At 36.4% G+C, this 19,330-nt stretch overlaps 6 protein-coding genes across 6 annotated transcripts; 4 read left to right on the top strand and 2 right to left on the bottom strand. All coding sequences in view use genetic code 12, as the record gives it.

Annotated features, from left to right (window-relative positions):
* Positions 1–175: 175 nt before the first annotated feature.
* On the top strand, positions 176–1,966 carry PVL30_004577 (uncharacterized protein; the record flags this gene model as incomplete). Its single annotated transcript, XM_061119590.1, has 2 exons — positions 176–179; positions 270–1,966. The coding sequence occupies 2 exons, from the start codon at positions 176–178 to the stop codon at positions 1,964–1,966; spliced, it is 1,701 nt and encodes a 566-aa protein (XP_060975573.1).
* A 223-nt stretch (positions 1,967–2,189) lies between these two features.
* MRPL36 (54S ribosomal protein L36, mitochondrial) lies at positions 2,190–2,765 on the bottom strand (the record flags this gene model as incomplete). The annotated part of the gene is made up of 1 exon (XM_001524667.2): positions 2,190–2,765. One exon carries the CDS (start codon positions 2,763–2,765, stop codon positions 2,190–2,192), a length of 576 nt encoding a protein of 191 aa, XP_001524717.2.
* A 529-nt stretch (positions 2,766–3,294) lies between these two features.
* CCT7 (T-complex protein 1 subunit eta) lies at positions 3,295–4,938 on the top strand (the record flags this gene model as incomplete). Its single annotated transcript, XM_001524666.1, has 1 exon — positions 3,295–4,938. The coding sequence occupies one exon, from the start codon at positions 3,295–3,297 to the stop codon at positions 4,936–4,938; it is 1,644 nt and encodes a 547-aa protein (XP_001524716.1).
* Positions 4,939–7,830: 2,892 nt separating this feature from the next.
* Positions 7,831–10,152, top strand: PVL30_004574 (uncharacterized protein; the record flags this gene model as incomplete). Its single annotated transcript, XM_001524664.1, has 1 exon — positions 7,831–10,152. The coding sequence occupies one exon, from the start codon at positions 7,831–7,833 to the stop codon at positions 10,150–10,152; it is 2,322 nt and encodes a 773-aa protein (XP_001524714.2).
* Positions 10,153–11,578: 1,426 nt separating this feature from the next.
* MYO1_3 (class II myosin) lies at positions 11,579–17,281 on the top strand (the record flags this gene model as incomplete). Its single annotated transcript, XM_001524663.1, has 1 exon — positions 11,579–17,281. One exon carries the CDS (start codon positions 11,579–11,581, stop codon positions 17,279–17,281), a length of 5,703 nt encoding a protein of 1,900 aa, XP_001524713.2.
* Positions 17,282–17,584: 303 nt separating this feature from the next.
* On the bottom strand, positions 17,585–19,096 carry MAS2 (Mitochondrial-processing peptidase subunit alpha; the record flags this gene model as incomplete). The annotated part of the gene is made up of 1 exon (XM_001524662.2): positions 17,585–19,096. The coding sequence occupies one exon, from the start codon at positions 19,094–19,096 to the stop codon at positions 17,585–17,587; it is 1,512 nt and encodes a 503-aa protein (XP_001524712.2).
* Between the last annotated feature and the right edge of the window lie 234 nt (positions 19,097–19,330).

Here is a 19,330-nt window from a genome sequence, read left to right as displayed (position 1 = left end):
TTTGTTTCTTTTACCTTACCTTTTTTTTTTTATTAATTTTTAGTTACTTTTCCTCCAACTTCTTTATTACCCGATGATGCACCGCACCGCACACAATAAAAAAATTGTTACAAAATCTCGTTTCTATTGAACTAAAGGTATAAAATGAACCAAGAGGTATGGTCATTAAGTTGATATGAGTTTTGGACTGCAAAATTGGAGGGTTCAAACGTCATTGCTGATATATCGACGATATATCCATCAATGTGGCAGCTTTAATAAGATTATAGCCGACCTGCGACGGCTTAACAAGATCAATAGCGCAAAAAGACAAAAACATAGCCATAACTATATGGCAACAAAGTCACTGATACCAACATTGGCGAACTATATCGAGCGGCCCAGTACAGCTAGTGTTGAAGATATAAGCACATCAAGTGCTTTATATGGTCCCCTTTTGTCCAAGTCTTTTGAATCAAGACAATACATTTTGAAAGATTTTAGAGATTTAATACTTGCAGGTGACGTTAATAAGATTCGAGAAGCAGTAGCCCATTTGATCGGAAAAAACCACTTATCTACTAATGAATGGAGTACATATGATGAAAAGGCACTTACAGATTATCAAGAATGCTATGTTAAATGTTTGCTAGATATGGGAGAGATTGAAAGTGCCACGATCTTTATGTTGCATCTTCATAGAGAAAAAGCAAAAGATGGGAAGGAAGGTACTCGAATAGTATATAAGCACTTCCCATTGTTATTGCAGGTGGCAAGTAATGCAAGCGTGCGTTATTTCCCCCAAAATGCATATTGCATCTTGCAACTTTTGAATAATTTTGATAAAGCTGTTGTTGAATCTAAGGACTTGTACAGGAGTTTGTTATATCTAAGTTCATCTACATTAGGAAATTATTTTGCAAATTACTTGTTTTTCAAACTATGGAAGGATGGATCATTGCAAGTATTGAGCTCACAACAGTTGGCAGATGTTGTTGAGTCGATGCTAAGTGTCAATATCGACAATGGTGACTCTATTAAAGCAATGGAAGTTTGGAATATCACTTACAAGCATTTAAGCGCACAAGTTCCTTATAGAAATATTCGAAAAATTTCTAGTTTGTTGATTGCGTTGGTTACGATCCATCATAACACGACAACACTGTTGGAATTGCTTGTGAACTTACCTACAGTATTCAACACACTGGACATGATTGATTTCAAAATTTCTTTTTATGCAGACCATGACCATCACTTGTTTCGCACCACAGTCCAAGACTTAAAAACTCCACTTCGTAGAACATCACTAACTGGCTTATTAAAAGGATATTTAGCTTTGGGAGATGACAAAACAGTACAAAAAGTGGTTAATACAATCAAACTGCACTCGCTGCTCAATGCAAAGGAGAATGAATTGTTGATCAAAACGAGGTGGAGTAAGGGCAAATTTGACGAATGTAAATCAAAGGTAAAGAGTCTTAACCTTGATGAAGCCAAATTGGCGTATCTATTCATATTTAGTAAAGTTGCATCTTGCAAAGATTGCAAATTCTTTAATGATTTATATAACAAGTTCTCGGTTCTACCACCAAACGACCATGTACGAGAACAATTTACGATTGAAGTTTTGAAAAGGATATGCAAAGTCAACTTGCGCCAAGGTATCCGATACTATATCAAGTTTGTACGCGCTGTAAACCAGCAGATTTACAAATCCAATACATACTATTTGAAAATAGATCTTGAGCGGTACAATCTACCAAACAATTTTGTGAAACTCCTTCATCTTACTCCTGCAGGCATGGTGGAGTGTCTCAAAATTCTTGCTAGATTAGCAGTGTATCACCAGGACAAAGTATCACTCAAATGGACCATAGACGAGTTAAGACGTTCGGGTTGGGATTTTCCATCTATAATAGAATACTTGCGAGCTTTTGATAATGCAAATTATTTGCACCAGGTTCTTAAACCAAGACTACTACAATAAGAGCCAGAAAAACAAGACAAAAGAGTGAAGAAATCAAACAAACAAACAAACAAACAAATGAACAAACCGACAAACAAATAGATAAACAGGACTTACCATTCTAATTTCCTAATTCGTACGTTTTATTTACAATGCATTATATGTACATAGTTTCATCTTTTTTTGCTATTCCTGCACTAATTTTTGAATCTCTTTTTCCTATTGTTTTCTGGTGTAGCCTTCACTATTTGAACCTATTCTTTTCTGCTTTTCGATCGTGCAATTTACCATGTGTGATTTCTTCGGCATTTTCACCCATCAAGTCAAACAACTCTGCATCTCTTGCTTTAGCAGCCTTCTTCTCTTCTTCCTTGATAGCATCTTCTTCCTCTGGAGTCAATTCATCTACTGGCTTTGTAGACTTGGAAACCTCTTCTCCCGTAAAGTCTGCAAACTTAGACTTGAATTTACCAATCTTACCGGCTGCAGTCAAGTCTGATGTGTCCAAATCTGGAATGTGTGGGTTCCAACGAGCATTGTTTCTTTGATCCATGATCATACGGACTTCATCCTTTGGTGCTTGTGATCTACGCTTAATAACTGAACCATCACTTAGTTCTACCAAAGTGTCAAACTGGTACATTATTGCGGGACGTGCTTTACCCTGTTGGATCTTACGCATCACTCTTCGAGACGAAAGGTTAACTTCATTGGCCATGGAGATTGTGATCTTTTGTCGACTCGACCGGTTTCGTGTCTGCATCAAGTTGAAGTTGAGCCGTACAACGGCAGCTGGTCGGGAAATTCGCGATGGAAACATTGAAATATTGAAGATGTGTGAGGTGGCAATAGTGGTATTGACAATTGTGGTTGTATTAAATTAGTCAATAAACGCTGTTCAACAGTTGTACTTGACTGTCTATTTTTTTTGTTCTTCTTCTTTCTTTTTTTTTATTATTTTTTTCCTTTGATCTAAATCGATGTTGCCAATTTTTCCAACTTTTGGTCGTTTGAAAATTTTTTGATAATGCTCTCTTTCTCAAGATTCGTATCTATTCTCTCTCGTTTACTTTCTCTTTGGCACAATGAATTTTTTTTTTTTTTCATTATACCTTGATCCTTCTTTCTACTTCTCTCCATATATATAATCTTAGTCGTGTGTTTATGTTCAAATGTGATTGTAATTTTTCGCACTCTTCCAACATCTTCTATCAATCCGTTTTAAAGAAATAAAGGATCTAGATATATATATATAGACATCGCACCAAATAGAGCTTTACTCTATTATAACCATCTTTCATCCCTAAAAGAGCCCAAACTGCAATTGATACCACTTGTTTATAAAAACAATGTCATTTTCCAATCAGACACCTACTATTGTGGTGTTGAAAGAGGGTACCGATGCCTCACAGGGTCGTGGCCAGATCATCACTAATATCAATGCCTGCTTAGCGATTCAGGATACTTTAAAGCCTACGTTGGGTCCTTTTGGTTCCGATATTCTTATAGTCTCGTCCAATGGTAAAACCACTATTTCCAACGATGGAGCCACTATTTTGAAACTTCTCGATATTGTGCACCCTGCAGCACAGATGTTGGTGGATATTTCTAGATCACAGGATGCTGAAGTTGGTGATGGAACCACTTCGGTGACAATTTTGGCTGGAGAATTGCTTAAAGAAGCCAAGGGGTTTATTGAAGATGGAATCAGCTCATACTTGATTACAAAAGGTTACAGAAAAGCATGTGAGTTGTGTATGGAGAAGATTCAGGAGATTGCAGTTGATATCAAGACTGGTGACAAGCAAGAGTTTAGACAGTTATTGGAGAAGTGTGCAACTACTGCGATGTCGTCGAAGTTGATTAGTCAGAACTCGAGTTTTTTCACAAAGATGGTTGTTGATGCTGTGTTGAGTCTTGATCCAAATGACTTGGATGAGAAATTGATTGGTGTGAAGAAAGTTCCAGGTGGTGGTCTTGAAGAGTCAATGTTTGTTGATGGTGTTGCTTTCAAAAAGACATTTTCGTATGCAGGATTTGAGCAGCAGCCGAAATCTTTTGATGATCCTAAAATTTTGGCATTGAATGTTGAGTTGGAGTTGAAGGCGGAAAAGGATAATGCTGAGGTTAGAGTTGAGCAAGTTAAGGACTACCAGGCTATTGTTGATGCTGAATGGCAAATTATTTTGAATAAGTTGGAGGCTATATATGCTTCTGGTGCCAATATTGTATTGTCGAAGTTGCCTATTGGTGATCTTGCTACGCAGTATTTTGCCGACAGAAATATCTTTTGTGCAGGAAGAGTTGCTAGTGAAGATATGGAGAGGGTGTTGCAAGCTGTGGGTGGTAGATTGCAAAGTACGTGCTCTAATATTCAAGCGGCAGATTTGGGAACGTGTAAAAAGTTTGAGGAAGTGCAAATTGGTAGTGAGAGGTATAATGTGTTTACTGGTTGTCCTGAGGCCAAGACGTCGACATTGATTTTGAGAGGTGGTGCTGAGCAAGTCATTGCTGAAGTTGAGAGGTCTTTACACGATGCTATAATGATTGTCAAGAGAGCTGTAAGTCATCATCAAGTTGTTGCAGGGGGTGGTGCTATAGAGATGGAATTGTCAAAGTATTTGAGAGCTTATGCCAAGACAATTGCTGGTAAGCAACAGTTGATTATTAGTGGATTTGCCAAGGCTTTGGAAGTTATTCCTAGACAATTGTGTGAGAATGCTGGGTTGGATGCGATTGAGTTGTTGAACAAGTTGAGAAGTGCGCATGCCAGAGGTGAGACATGGTATGGTATTGATTTCCAATTGGAGAATGTTGGTGATAATATGAAGAGTTTTATTTGGGAGCCAGCATTGGTCAAGGTCAATGCTATTGCGTCTGCCACAGAGGCTGCTACATTGTTGTTGTCTGTTGATGAAACGATAAAGAATGATCAACAGGACCAGCAGCAAGGTGGTGGTGGTATGCCAGGTAGAGGTAGAGGTGCATACTAATTAATGTAGTTGCTTTGTATACATTATATATAGAGAAAAGAAAGAGAGTTTTAATGAAAGTTTTGATGTAAATTGAACCTTGCTTTGTATGGTGTTTTTTGAGATACGGAGAATTTGGCACGTGATTCGGAGCTAAGTGAATTTTATGTTCTTACTTTCTATATATATATATATATATGTATATCTCCATTACTAGCGCATTGATAGAGAAAAAAAGGAGACGAAAGGTATTGTGTGTGTGTGTATGTGTATGTAACAAAAGGTCCAAATTGGGATAAAAGAGAAGACAAAAAATAAAAAATTGTTACATTAATATTTACGTGAATATTAATTGCTATATATTGATAATAAATATAGAAACATATTAGCCGTCAAGTTATGGGAAAGCTGTAGACAGATAATACAAAAAAAAAAAAGGATAAGGGGCTTATCCTTCGTGGACAATAACCTTTTGTTAAAGGAGAGATGCAATTGTATAAAATCTCGTTCGCCTGTTGCCTAATGCCGTCTCGTTTTTCTATTTTTTAATTTTTGTTTTTTCTCGGAAAGAGAAAAGAAGAAGGAGGAGGAAAAGGAGGAAAAGGAGGAGCGAATAAGAATAATTGAAAATTTAAAAAAGAAGAGGCGCGTAAATTTTTAATATTTTTTTATTTTTTATTTTTTATTTTTTTATTTTTTTTGCAACCACGTCAAAAAATTGTCGCGACAATTTCAACATTGACGAGGTAACTTCTTCAACCCTTTCTTTCAAACAGGGCGATGAATATATCTTTGCTGCTTTATATATGTTTACACTTATTAAGACTTTCCAATGTTGTTTTTATGGAATCCTTTTACTTAGGTTGTAATAATAAATATCTAAGGTCTCATATTTTCTATTTATTTATTTCATTCTTCCGTCTTATTTTCATTTTGGCTAAGATAAATGTAAGAGGTAGAAGTTGAAAGCTGAATATCGCCACATATTGTGGATATGTAATACAACACGTCTGATTATCTTTCTTTCCGTCTTGTAGTATCTGAAATCCACTTCTTTTTTTTATTTTTTGTACTAATCTCAAAAAAGGGTGTACTTGCCAATGCGTGTTTCTCGTGAAAACGAAAAAAAAAGGACAAGAAGGACAAATAGGATGCCAAAGGATGCCATTGGACTAATTAAAAGCGTTGAAATCTTCTTGTTGTTGTTGTTATTTTTGTTACTGTTGTTTTCTTCCCTTTTATTTTTCGTTTCCTTCTTCCTCTCCCCTCCTCCTTCATCCGCCCAATCTGTTGCAGCGCCAGCAAAATTAAAACCAAAAAAAAAACGACACGAGAGAAAAAAATTGAAAAAAAATAAAATAAAAATAAAAAAAAGATCTTTCTCATTCTTTGACAGAAAACTCCAACTTTTCACATTGAAATATAGTGTTCTCTACATTATACAGTTTACTACTTAGTGAAGCAAATTACTGTAACTGTTAGCATTCAAGACTAGAACTGTACTCTTTTCTCTTCTCTTCTCTTCTCTTCTTTTCAATTTGATAACTCTATATAGTTCTAGAAGAAACACTTTAAACAACCATTACCCAAGTATAAAAAGAAAAGACAAAAAGAAAATGGAAATTGGAAAATGGAAAAAAAACAGAACAAGAAATATCTCGACGCGTCAAAAAATTGGCAAAAACAAAGTTAAAGGGTTATTCTACTTTTGTGTAACTGAACACAAAGGTTGGTTGAGCCAAAAGGTAAAAAAAAGAAAAGAAAAAAAAAAATCAACACAATATTCAACAAACATCCAACAAACACTCCTTTCCAGCAAATAGAAATTAAAAAAAAATAAAGGAAAAGAAAAAGAAAACTTAGTATCAACAAATTGGCAATATTGCTGCTCTCGTGTAATCCACCCCTCCCCCTTTTGGCTCTAATGATCTTTGTGTTCCAACCTCTTTATTGTTGTGAGTTTCTATTGCTCTTCCTTCCCCCCTCCCTCTTTCCTCCACTTTAGATTACATAAAACAAAGCATGATTAATATATACGGATTGGGATTTTTAATAACAAACAGGAGGTCTCAAAAACACACACACACACACAATTTGCTACTCTATGGTAAAGAGAACCAACTAAAAAAGAAAAACAACGAAGAAACGAGGAAAGGTACGCTCACACGCTCACACGCTAACACGCTAACACGAAAGTCTCCAATTCTTTTGTGAAAGAATCCAAAATCTTTTTCTAAAATTTTATTTTTATCAATTTTTTCTCCAAATTCGTACTTTGTTAATTTACTTACTTTCGCTAAATTTCTGTTAAATTCTCAATTCATTCTAATCTGAAGTCGTTAGAAGAAAGTACAATTTAGATTACACGAAAAGAAAAGATTGCTTAATATTCTACATTCATATATCTACATTGCAATATCTCACCAGATAATTATCAAATCTAGTTATTGAAAAAAAAAAGTAAAACTTTTTGAAATATCAAACTCAACAAGATCACTTTCTTTCTTCAACCCAGCCTTTCATAGAGCTTCGTTTTTTTCCCCTTCTTCTTCTTCTTCTTCCATTACTTGCAACACAATTCTAATTCAGCATTAAGATACACCTTTTGTCACTCCTTATTCACTCTTCTCCTTACCTTGATTGCCTATTCCACTCCATTCCATTCCATTGACGAGAGAAAGTATCACATTGAACTTCCACATTCATCACAGTCAATACTCTCTCCGATTATTTATATGCATCTGTCGAATCACACCGACCTTTTCCTATTAAAATAGATAAATAAATAAACTAAAATACTTTCAAAGTTATCAACTACTACCACTTGAGTCCTTCGTTCAATACTCAACTTGAATCAAAATCAACCTCAATCACTCTTGATATCTGATAAATACAAAGAACTCATTTTCAATAATGTCTCAGCACCCTCAACAACAACAGCAACAGCAGCAACAACAGCAGCAGAATGAAGTCCAGCAACAGCAGCAACAACAATTACATACACAAACTCAGTTTGCTGCAATGCAACAGTCATACAACAAACCAAAATACGGACCCCCATCCTACATCAAACCACGCACATATCACAAGATGCACGAATTTCTAGAATCTCAAGCTAATAAAAAACTCACAGATGAATACTCAGCCGAAGTTGTACAAACCTTGTCAAAATTGGAAACTTTATCCTCAGTCAACCCTTCAATGATTGACCTCCAACCAGAAATCCAATGGTTTATGCGTCCCTTTCTATTGGATTTCCTAATTGAATTGCATTCCTCCTTTAGATTACAGCCCCAAACACTCTTTCTTTGTCTCAATATCATCGACAGGTACTGTGCCAAAAGAATCGTATTCAAACGTCACTACCAATTGGTGGGATGCACTGCGTTATGGATCGCTGGTAAATACGAAGACAAGAAATCTAGAGTGCCAACCTTGAAAGAGTTGACTACAATGTGCCGCAACGCATACGACGAAGAAATGTTTGTCCAGATGGAAATGCACATATTGAGCACCTTGGAATGGTCCATTGGTCACCCAACATTGGAGGATTGCTTGCAATTGAGTATTAGAAGTTCAAACTTGGTAGGGTCAAATGTCACTCCCTACAGATATAACCACAGCAACAACAGGCTGCAAAGCTTACCACAACCACAACCACAATCACAACCACAATACCAACATCAACATCAGCTACGCACACACCACTACCTGTCATCCTCAGTACAAGATGATCAATCGGCAAGCACTCTAAGCGCAGTTAGTGCGGTGGGCAGATTTCTCTGTGAGTTATCATTGTACGACAAATTTTTTCTCTCTGTACCTACAAGCTTAGTTGCCATGACATGCAACTTGTTGGCTTGTTCAATGTTGCAAATCCCAACTGCTGCCAACACACTAAAGGACTTACTCGATGAAGTAATTGTTGAACCAAAAAGAAGACAATTGTTGCAAGAAAAAATGAAACTAAAGATGATGATGAAGATGAAAAACCAAAGAAAGCAAACTTTTAGAAACCAAAACAACAAGTGGGCAAGAAGTCCTGGCATCCCCAAGCACCCATTAGTGCAAAAGCCAAACAATACACTATACTCCAACACAAATGGCAGTAACTATAGCCACCAGAATCAAATCGACTTGAGACATTCAAGTGTCGATGAAGATCTCGATTTGGACTATGAAGATATTAGCGAAGAATGCGACGAAAGCCAAGACGAGGATGGCGATGATGCTGATGATGATGATGATGCTGATGACGACGACGACTATTTCTATGAAGATGAGCACAACAGCACCAACGATACTACATTTGACGAAGAGATTGAAAATAAACATCCAGAGATATATGGCTCATTTTTGAGTGGGTTGGATGAAAATTGCTTATTGACAATGAAGAAGGTCGCACTCATGTTGATCATCCAATTAAACAAAGCCACCGAGGTGCTCACAAAGAAATATGAAGCATTGGGTGTCATTCAAGTGATTCGTAACTTTCACTCTAAAAATGCATTTGTGATACAAACCATTCATGAAAACAAAGACAATGTCATTAACAATACTAATCAAGAGCAACTCGACTTGAAGCTAGTGCAAATTGCAGAAATGCTTTTACAGTTTCCAGTATTGAGTGACCCAGAGTTGGACACCGAAGATGAAGATGATATGGGGTACGATACTGAGGAAGACTGTGAAGATTACTTTAGCAGCAGCAACCAACACAACACAAATGTCTTTAATGGGGGGTTCCTTAACCCACGATCATCACCACACCCTTTTTCATCATCAACCTTGAGTTTTGAGTCAAATAATATGAATCCACCTGTAACACCACCTTCAGCAACATCACAATATTCCCTATTTTCTAATAAACGAACCTGCACCACTGGTGGAAGTCAAACAACAATAAATAGCATGAGCGAAAGGGAAAATGGAGATACAGGGATAGGACTTGGTTCTGAAAATGGAAAAGGAGTCGGAGCTAGTGGGCTGACAGCTAGTGGCTCAAATGGTGGCACACCTACACATTTTCCCATTTCTTCGTTTCAGCCACCGCAGTTGCCTATCTCAAGATCAAGCTCATTACGTAGAGCAAAATCTTCAAAGATTCAGAAAAAGAGAACGGGCCCGATAACGGGTAATGTTACAAATTTCTCACCAATAAAGAGTAGTGTTGGTGGCAACAATTCAACAACTGCTATCAATACTAGCTCGCCATTGATGAACCAACATTTTTAAAAACAACAATAATAGAGTCGGCTCGATGATAAAATCAAACAAGGAGTGAATAGTTTGTTTTTTGTTAATTTTATTAGATTTGTGCTCGTGCACATTTTGACTACGTTTTATTTTTTATTTTTTTAAAAAAGATAGCAAATAAAATAAATAGATATTCCTTTATAGGCTTTTTTTACGATATTTAATGAATTTTAGACTTTTTTTCTTAACATACTCCGTTCAATTTGCCGTAGAATAAAATTCTAAACCCAATGAATTTTTTTTTTGGATTGCAACTGTTAAATTTGGAAATCGAATAAAAGAAAAATACAAAGAATAGAACCAAAAAAAAAAATGGTAGCGAGAATTAGAATTGGCAACAAGAAGGAAAGGAGTTGTTGTTGACGTTGTATGTATTTGTATATATATAAACTTCGTAATAAAAAGCGCTACCAATTGTAATTGACGGTATATCAATTTTGGACATACTTCAAGTTAAAGAGCCTGTTAATTGATACGAGAAACGATTAAGAATGTAGGGAATGACTGAATAGTAGAAAAGAAAAAATAGTCTTGTGTTAATGTCAATTACCAATAACATTAATCTAATGTTGGTTTCAAGTGAAGTGGTCCTTTTAAAAGTTTTCTTTTTTTTTTCTTTTCTTTTTTCTTTTTTAGCATAAAAATGTTGCGAAATTTGTTTACTCTCTTTTTTCCCTTAACGGTTCTCATGGAAAATTTTGGTTGCAAAAAAAAAGCAATTATACATGGATTTACATATACATACATAGAAAACAAAAATCGAAAAACTTGAATTCATCTCATGTTTTATTCAATTCAATTTGTTTTATTTACATAAGATTTATTATTGACCAGAAAAAGAAAAAAGAAAAGATTTTCTTTTATACGTTGTAAAAGTCATGCTAAGATTCACAAATTATTCTAACAAAATGGGTCAGTTTCGTGCTCCTTCCTCGATTATTCAAAATTTTCTTTTTCTTCTTCTTTTCTGAATAGCTTCTGATCTCTTACGTTTAAAATTATTGTTAGCGAGATTGGCATATAAAAGAAATCAACTTTGTGTTATATTTATGGTGTTTACAATTTGTGTGTTTTTGGGTACTTTGCGGCGTGAGCAAAAACAATCACAAAACAAAAAAGAAAATTTGAAAATAAATAAAAGTCAAAGAAAAAAGAGAGAGAAAGAGAGAGAGAGAGAGAGAGAGAGAGAGGGAGAGGGAGACGGAAAGATAAACGGGCACAATCTACCAAAGAAACTTGATTTTCAAACCATCCTCATCAACATAATCATCACCATATTTAACAACAAATAAAAAAACAAATCAAATAAAACACAAGTTTTGAAAATAAAAAAAACGATTTAATTCTCAGCCACTTTGCTATTGTTCAAAGATAGCTTCAATACATCTCGTTTGAATCATTAGTTATGCCTCTTCCAGAAGAAGGCGAAGCTTCTACACTAAAGAACTGGGTCTGGGTACCCGACGACAAGCAACTCTTCTGCAAAGGTTTTGTCACTGATTATTTGGAGGATGGAACTTGCAAAGTGTCAATTGTATCTCCAACTGATGGCTCAGTGCAGTCGACAGAAGTAATTCAACAATCAAAGTTGGAAAATTGTAACCCTACCAAATTCGACAAATGCGACGATATGGCCGAATTAACGCACTTAAACGAACCCTCAGTGGTGCATAATATGTATCTTCGATATATGGATGACTTGATTTATACATACTCTGGTCTATTCTTGGTGGCCATTAATCCATACAAGCTGTTGTCTATTTATCAAGATACAACTTTACAAACGTATCATGACAAGAACGACGTGGGCAAAGCTAAACCACACATATTTGCCACAGCAGAAGGAACGTATAGAAACTTGTTGAGTAATAAAAAGAATCAAAGTATATTGGTGACTGGTGAATCAGGCGCAGGAAAAACCGAGAATACCAAAAAAGTCATTCAATATCTTTCTTCAATCACAGGATCGCACCAAAAGAAGATAGGGATTAATTTGAAAGGTGAAGATAGTATAGAGGACAAGATTCTTCAAGCAAATCCTGTATTGGAGAGTTTTGGTAATGCAAAGACCATCAAAAATAACAATTCCTCTCGATTTGGAAAATTTATCAAAATATTTTTTGATACAACGGGAAACTTGACGGGTGCTAATATCGACTACTATCTTTTAGAAAAATCAAGAGTGGTTAATCAATCCAAAAATGAGAGGAATTACCATGTCTTTTACCAATTTCTTAAAGGGTATGAAAGTTTGCCAAGTCTTGGCTTAAGCAAGGATATCAAATCCTATGAATACCTTAAAAGTGGGCAATCGAGTATTCCAAATGTGGACGACTTTAAAGAATTCAACTTGCTAGTTGAAGCTTTTAAAATTGTTGGATTTCAACCTAATGAGATGCAATTCATTTACCTGACTTTGGCAGTAATACTTCATCTTGGAAATTTGAAATTTACATCAATGACTGCAGAACAAGCAAGTTTCACCACCGAATCGCCTTTGAAACAGATTGCAAATCTCTTGGGGGTACCTGAACTTGCGCTTCGTGATAACTTTCTCAAACCAAAAGTGAAGGCAGGACGGGAATTGGTGACAAAGTCGAAAAAGGCAAACGAGGTCAAGTTTGCTATTGATGCCTTTGCCAAATACCTTTATGAAAAACTATTTCAATATATCATCAAACGAATCAATGCAAATCTTCATAACCACGATGAAGCACATGTCGCAGGCAATTTTATTGGTGTATTGGATATCGCTGGATTTGAGATATTTGAGAAAAACTCATTTGAACAGCTCTGCATCAATTATACAAATGAGAAATTGCAGCAGTTTTTCAATCACCATTCATTTATCCTTGAGCAAAGCGAGTACCTTCGAGAGAATATACAATGGGATTTCATCGATTTTGGAAAAGATCTACAACCAACCATTGATTTAATAGAAACAAAAACACCCATGGGTATACTCAAGCTTCTAGATGAGGAGTGTATGATGCCCAAATCGTCTGATAAGATGTTTATGGAGAAATTGAGTCAAAATTTTGCCAGCTCAAAAAACAAAAACAACAAAAACAACAACAAAAACAAAAAGTTTGCCGAAAACAAATACAAAAACGGATTCATCATTCACCATTATGCTGGAAGTGTTGAGTACAATGTTGATAACTGGCTTCAAAAAAATACCGATCCTATAAGTGAAAACATTCTTGCATTATTAACAACATCGACAAATGAAACCATTGTTGATTTGTTCAACGATGATCCTCATTTAAAGACGGCTGGGTCCAAGATGATGAGAACCGCATCGCAAAAGCACAAGGATCAACTAAAGGAATTGATGGATCAATTGGAATCAACTGAACCCCACTTTGTAAGGTGTATTCTTCCAAATTTAGAGAAACAGCCCAAAAGATTTGATAAAGGTCTTGTTTTGAACCAATTGCGATGCAATGGTGTATTGGAAGGGATAAGAATTACTCGTGCTGGCTATCCAAACAAACTTTTATTCCAAGATTTTATTCATAGGTATTCAATTCTTTGCGAAGAGGGACTACAATCTTGCAAACACGAAAAGCAAAAATGTGAGTTGATCTTAAAGACATCAAATCTTGATTCTGAAACTTATAAAGTTGGGTTGACAAAAATCTTTTTCAAAAATGCCATATTGGGCCAGTTGGAGGCAAAGAGAGATATAAAGCTCAAGACAATGTTCATTGATGTTCAACGTGTTATTCGTGGTATGCAAGCAAGAAAGCTTTTACAAACTCAAATAATGGAGCTTAGATCCGCAAAAGTAGTTGCAAAGACAATGACTCAATTGCAAGAATGCAAAGAAAACCCATGGATGAAACTCTTTTTCCATATAAAACCGCTACTTGAGGATTCGGTCAAGGCGTTGGATACAAAGGCAGTCCAGGAAAATTTAAAGGATATGACTGTAAAATTAAAAGATACTGAAAGGTTAAAAGATGGGTTAGAAAAAGACAATTTGCGCTTACGTGAATCAATGAGCAAATTGGAAGACGAAATTATCTCAAGAGATCTGGTTGTGGAAAAAAAGGACCAACTTGTAAACAAATTGAAAGCAGAGGAGGAATCGGCTTTGAAAAGGATTCAAGAGTTGGAAAGTTCATTGAAAGATCTTAAAGAGCGCAATACAGAGCTTGAAAGCGAATACGAGACACTAAATAACCGATTAAAGTCTCTACACGATGATCATGAAACAAAGACAAAGGATCTATTGAATGTGCAAGGAACATATGATGCTACAAAAATTGAATTGGATCTGTTGAAAAAACAGATGGAAAGCTCAACATTGGACAAGGAAAGTACACAGAAGTTAATTCATGACTTTGAAGAAGAACAAAAGGTGTTGCAAGCAAAACTTCAAAAAGCAACGGATGAGTCTCAAGAACTATTTTCACAACTTGAAAAGGCAAGATCTTTGGGCAATGAAATCGTCGAAGCTCACGACAAGTGTTTACCGCAAATTGAAAATTTAAATAAAATAATTTCCAAGTACAAGGCAGAAAATGAGAACCATAAAAGAGACATTGAGAAATTGCAATCTCAAATCAAATCGGATGATTCTAAGAAGTCGAAATACGAACTTAAAATTGATGAAGCAAAGGAGAAAATTAGTGCATTAAAGGTAAAAGTTGAGAAAAAGGGCAATGAAATTGAACAGCAAAAAGTGGAGATTTCCAATTTGCGCTCTGAGTTGAATAAAGTACAACATAAATTAAATGAACATGAAGATCAATCCGTTGAACTTAATAAGCTCAAATTACGTGAAATGCAAAATTTTGGAGACCTTCAAGAGTCAAAGAAAAGATTATCTCAAATAACATCGGACCATTCAAAACTAGCTCAAGACCATCAACGTCTTCAAATCGAGTACGAAGAGTCAAAGAAAGCGAAGGAAGAGTATAGCAAAATGGTTTTTTCGTTAAATTTGAAATTATCAGAACTTGAACAGGACCTCAAAAATCACGAACTTGAAAAGGAAAATCAGGACCCTAATCCACAAATGATGCAAGAATTTGCAAATATGAAATTGAAAATGAATGAACAAAGTGCGTTATTGAGGCTGGAGAAGTTTGAGAATCGTAAATTGTCTGAAGAGTTGCAACTCCTTAAAACACGTATCATCAATGGATCTTTGACTGGATCCGATTTAACTCCCAAAAGAAAGTCTTTGGCTATTGGTGAACGTGTCAACGGCAGCGTTGATGCATTAAACAAAGAAATCAACGATTTGAAAATAAGTCTTCAACAGGAGCAAGCAAATTTCCAACGAGCAGAAAATTATGCAATCGAGTTGCAGAAAAAATTGAACAAACTACAATCTACAAGAGGAATAAACAGCTCATTTGATTATGAGAGCAAGTTGAAGGAGTCGCAAAACCGTATTTGTGACTTGGAAAATAAACTTGAAGGATTGGTTTCATATGACTCAAACAGCATCGATGATACCAACAATACCAGTACCAATAGTGCAGGTATGCCCAGAGCCGTTTCGCGAAGTGAGAGTCTCAATGGTCTGGCATTTAGAGGTGTCAATCAAGATTTTATACAAATTTATCAAGACATGAACAAGACATTAAAGTCAACGCGCGAGGAATTAAGCACATCTAAATCAGAAATCTTGAGGTTGAAGTCGTTATTGCGCGAGTCAGAAGAAGAGTTGTACTTGATAAAGCAGGAGAAGTACCGTACAGCGATGGATGAATTTGAGCAACAACTTGCGGATATAAAAGTGAAGTATGAAAATACAAAGTCCACAAACAAAGAATTGGCAGAAAGTTTAGATCTCTATAAGAAACGATCAGAGGAATTTACCAAGAAATTGGAGTTGGCAGAATCAGCGGTGGTTATTTCCAAGAGGCAAACTGAACAGGCAGAGAGGGACATGAATGAACTAAGAAGTCAGTTGCGTTTGGCCAAGGAAGAGGCACGAACCTCTCAAATTATGCTCAAGGAGTCGCGCGGCAATATAGATAACTTGGAGAACAAACTCCATGAAAGTGAACAAAACGTGGCCAATAACAAGCGACTCATTAGTGAGTTACAAGACAAACTTGCTTACCATGTGCAAAATTATGAAAATCGCGAGGCTAATGATAAGTTGAAAGAAGAGATTCGTGTTTTGCACAAAGAGTTAGACTTCAAGACGGAGACTGAAGTCACATTGGTAAAGGAAAATAAGAAGTTGCAATTGGATTTGGAGGATGCTGTATTGAGTCGCAAAAATATTCAAAACCAATTGGATGAGCTGGTTTTGAGGGAAGAGGAGTTGGAAATGGAGATTGAGAAATTGACCGACTTCAACAGGCTGCTCACCAATTCAGGAATTGTAAACGAGAGGAAGGTAAATGCACTTACAAAACAAGTCACTAGTCTTAAGGAATTTGTGGAAGAGGTGCAACAAGAAAAAACCAAACTTGTTGAGGAAAAATCAAGTCTTCAATCCGAGTTGTCGGAGACAACTTCTGAATTGGAAAGCAAGACTCTTGCCTTGGAACATTGTAATGCCGAAATTTCGTTCTTGAAGACGCACCTTGAAAATCAAAAGGAAGATGCCGAAGCCATTAGATCGGAATTGAATCAGTCCAAAATGTCATCCACTTCTGATTACAGAGACCAACAAAAACTTCGTAACGATTTGCTCATCACAAATGAAGAAAACTACTCATTAAAGAAAGCCAACAAGGAGTTGACTTTGAAAGTTCAAAATCTTGAGGAAAAACTTTACAATAATGAGCAAATCAAGTATCTTGAAGCTAGAAACAATGAAATATCTAACAAGTTGGATGCATCGATTCAAACAAGACACGAGCATGAATTGACAATAAAATCTCTCGAAAGACAAGTTAAGCAGCTCGAAGTGCGTGCAGAAAACGAGTCCCAATTGAGCAAACGTTATAATAATGAAAATTTTGAGTTTCAAAACAAGATTAACCACTACAAGAGCACTGTGGATATTTTGCAAACTGAAAATATGGAGAAGGATTTACAATTAAACACTCTTCAGGAAGAGCGAGACCAATTGAAAGAATCCTTGGCGAGGATGGAGAGAGAACTCGCTCATTTGAGAAGTATGTCGCAATAAACTACACCTAAGAAATAGATTTTGATACCAGAACATTAGATTTAAGTAAACCAGATAGATTGAAGATTTGTATATGTGTAAGAACATTCTACTGCATCATTTTCCTTTTATTTTGAAATTTTTCGATTTCTTTTTTTTTTTATATACTTTGATTCTGGATTCTTTCTTTGCTAAAGTATATTCTCACTCTATCAGATCTTTCTCTACCCCCCCCCCCCCCCCCCCCTATTTTTTTCTTCTTCACTTCTTTTCTATTTATATGTCTATTAAATATTATGTACAATTTTTTATTCTATTTTTTTTTTAAAACCAGCGGCTTTTTTTAGCCGAAAAGTCTCTTGGCTCGGTGATTTCGGGCCCGGTGTATTTACCGAGACCATATTTCCGAAGAATGAATTCAACATCCCCAAATGCTTCACGCTCACCTTGCATCACTACCGACGGCATTCCTGTGCTAGTACCTGAGGTCTTGACGTTTCCGGTAAAAACCTTCTCTGCCACGCTTCTCAAATCCTTCATAGAAACCCTATTAATTTTTTCAACCATCTCGTCGATTGTGGTGATCTTACCCTGGCATTGAATTTGTCTACCCAAGTCCTCCAACTTTGCTAACCTACTTTCGACATTCATGAGCACTGAACTTGTCAACTGGTTTTTAGCTCTCTTCACTTCTTTTTCATTCATGCCTCCAGAAGACACGCTTTCTTCAAGAAGCTGTGCTAGCTCATTGCTAATTATTTGTGACGACAAGTGGCCCGCCTCGGGGACTACACTCACTGTTATTCCAAATATTCCCGAGTCGAGGTATGAGTGATTGAAGCACATACAATTTTCAACAAATGGATACTTATTCAAAACTTGAGTATAGAGTCTCGAAAACATACCTTTACCTGGTCCACCAGCAGAGAATGATGATCCGCCACCAAGGAGTTTTTGCAAAGTTGCCAAAGCATACAAGTCGTCATCCAACAATCCCGTGGTTTCAAAACCTATTTGCATATGATACAATTCAGGCAAGTTAGCATAAAATGGCTTTCTATGAGGAAGTGCAACTTCACCACCAGTATAGTTGACAACTCCGCGGTCTGGTTTGGCAACCTCCGACTTCCAGTCTCCAAAATTGTTCATGACTAGCTTTAATGCTTCCTCATGTGGCACGCCAACCATGGCAATGACTATATTGTGTGGCTGGAAAAATTTAGTGTGATATGCGAGAACATCCGATTTTTCAATCAATGGAATTCTCTCTTTTGGAATGAATAATGGGTTCCCCAAAGTGTTATTCTTATAAGCCACACCGTGTAGCTCTTCTGGAAGGTTTAATTCGTGTTTGTGCTCTAGTTCTTGTACTTCGTAATCCACAGTTTGCAACACTTCAAGCAATTCTTGGTCGGTAATCTTGGGGCTTCGTATGGTTTGAGCGATGAGGTCCAACATCAGGCCAACATCCTTATTAAAGACACTTGCTTGAAATATTAACGATTCTCTTTGAGCTGAACCCATATAATTGCCTCCCAACATGCGTAGATTCTCCAACATTTGCAGTCCGGTGTATTTTTCAGTTGACTTCCAAGCTAGTCTATCTTGAATGTGTGAAAGACCTGGCTTAGTTGGGTCTTCGTATCGAGAACCTCCATCAACAAACGCTCCCAAGGCACTGAAATGCCCCGGGGTAGAATCGGTAACAAGCCGAAGTCCATTATTTAATGTAGTCATTTCAATGTGGGGAGGTGTCGCTGTTGTTGCATTTGAAGCATATAAACGCTTCGATATCAGCAAACTCCCACTTTTGAGTCTAAGGCTTGAGGATAGCATTATATGATTGAAAGCAGATAAATAATGCAGGATAGGAGAATAAGAATTAAAAACTGAAGAAGGAATGAAGAAAGAAAAAGGAAAAGAAGGAAGGAGGGAGGGGGGAATATAAGAAAGAAAGGAAGAAAAAAAAAAAGAGAAGTTTGTGAGTGCGAGCGACCGTGAGAGTTTGAAAATGTCTTGATAATAGGATTGATCGCGCATATTTCAACGGCGTTAAACGATTTCGGTGGG

The sequence above is a fragment of the Lodderomyces elongisporus genome, chromosome 6 (genome assembly GCF_030384665.1).
Source record: "Lodderomyces elongisporus chromosome 6, complete sequence".
NCBI classification, from domain to species: Eukaryota; Fungi; Ascomycota; class Pichiomycetes; order Serinales; family Debaryomycetaceae; genus Lodderomyces; species Lodderomyces elongisporus.
This window is presented reverse-complemented; position numbering and strand designations above follow the sequence as displayed.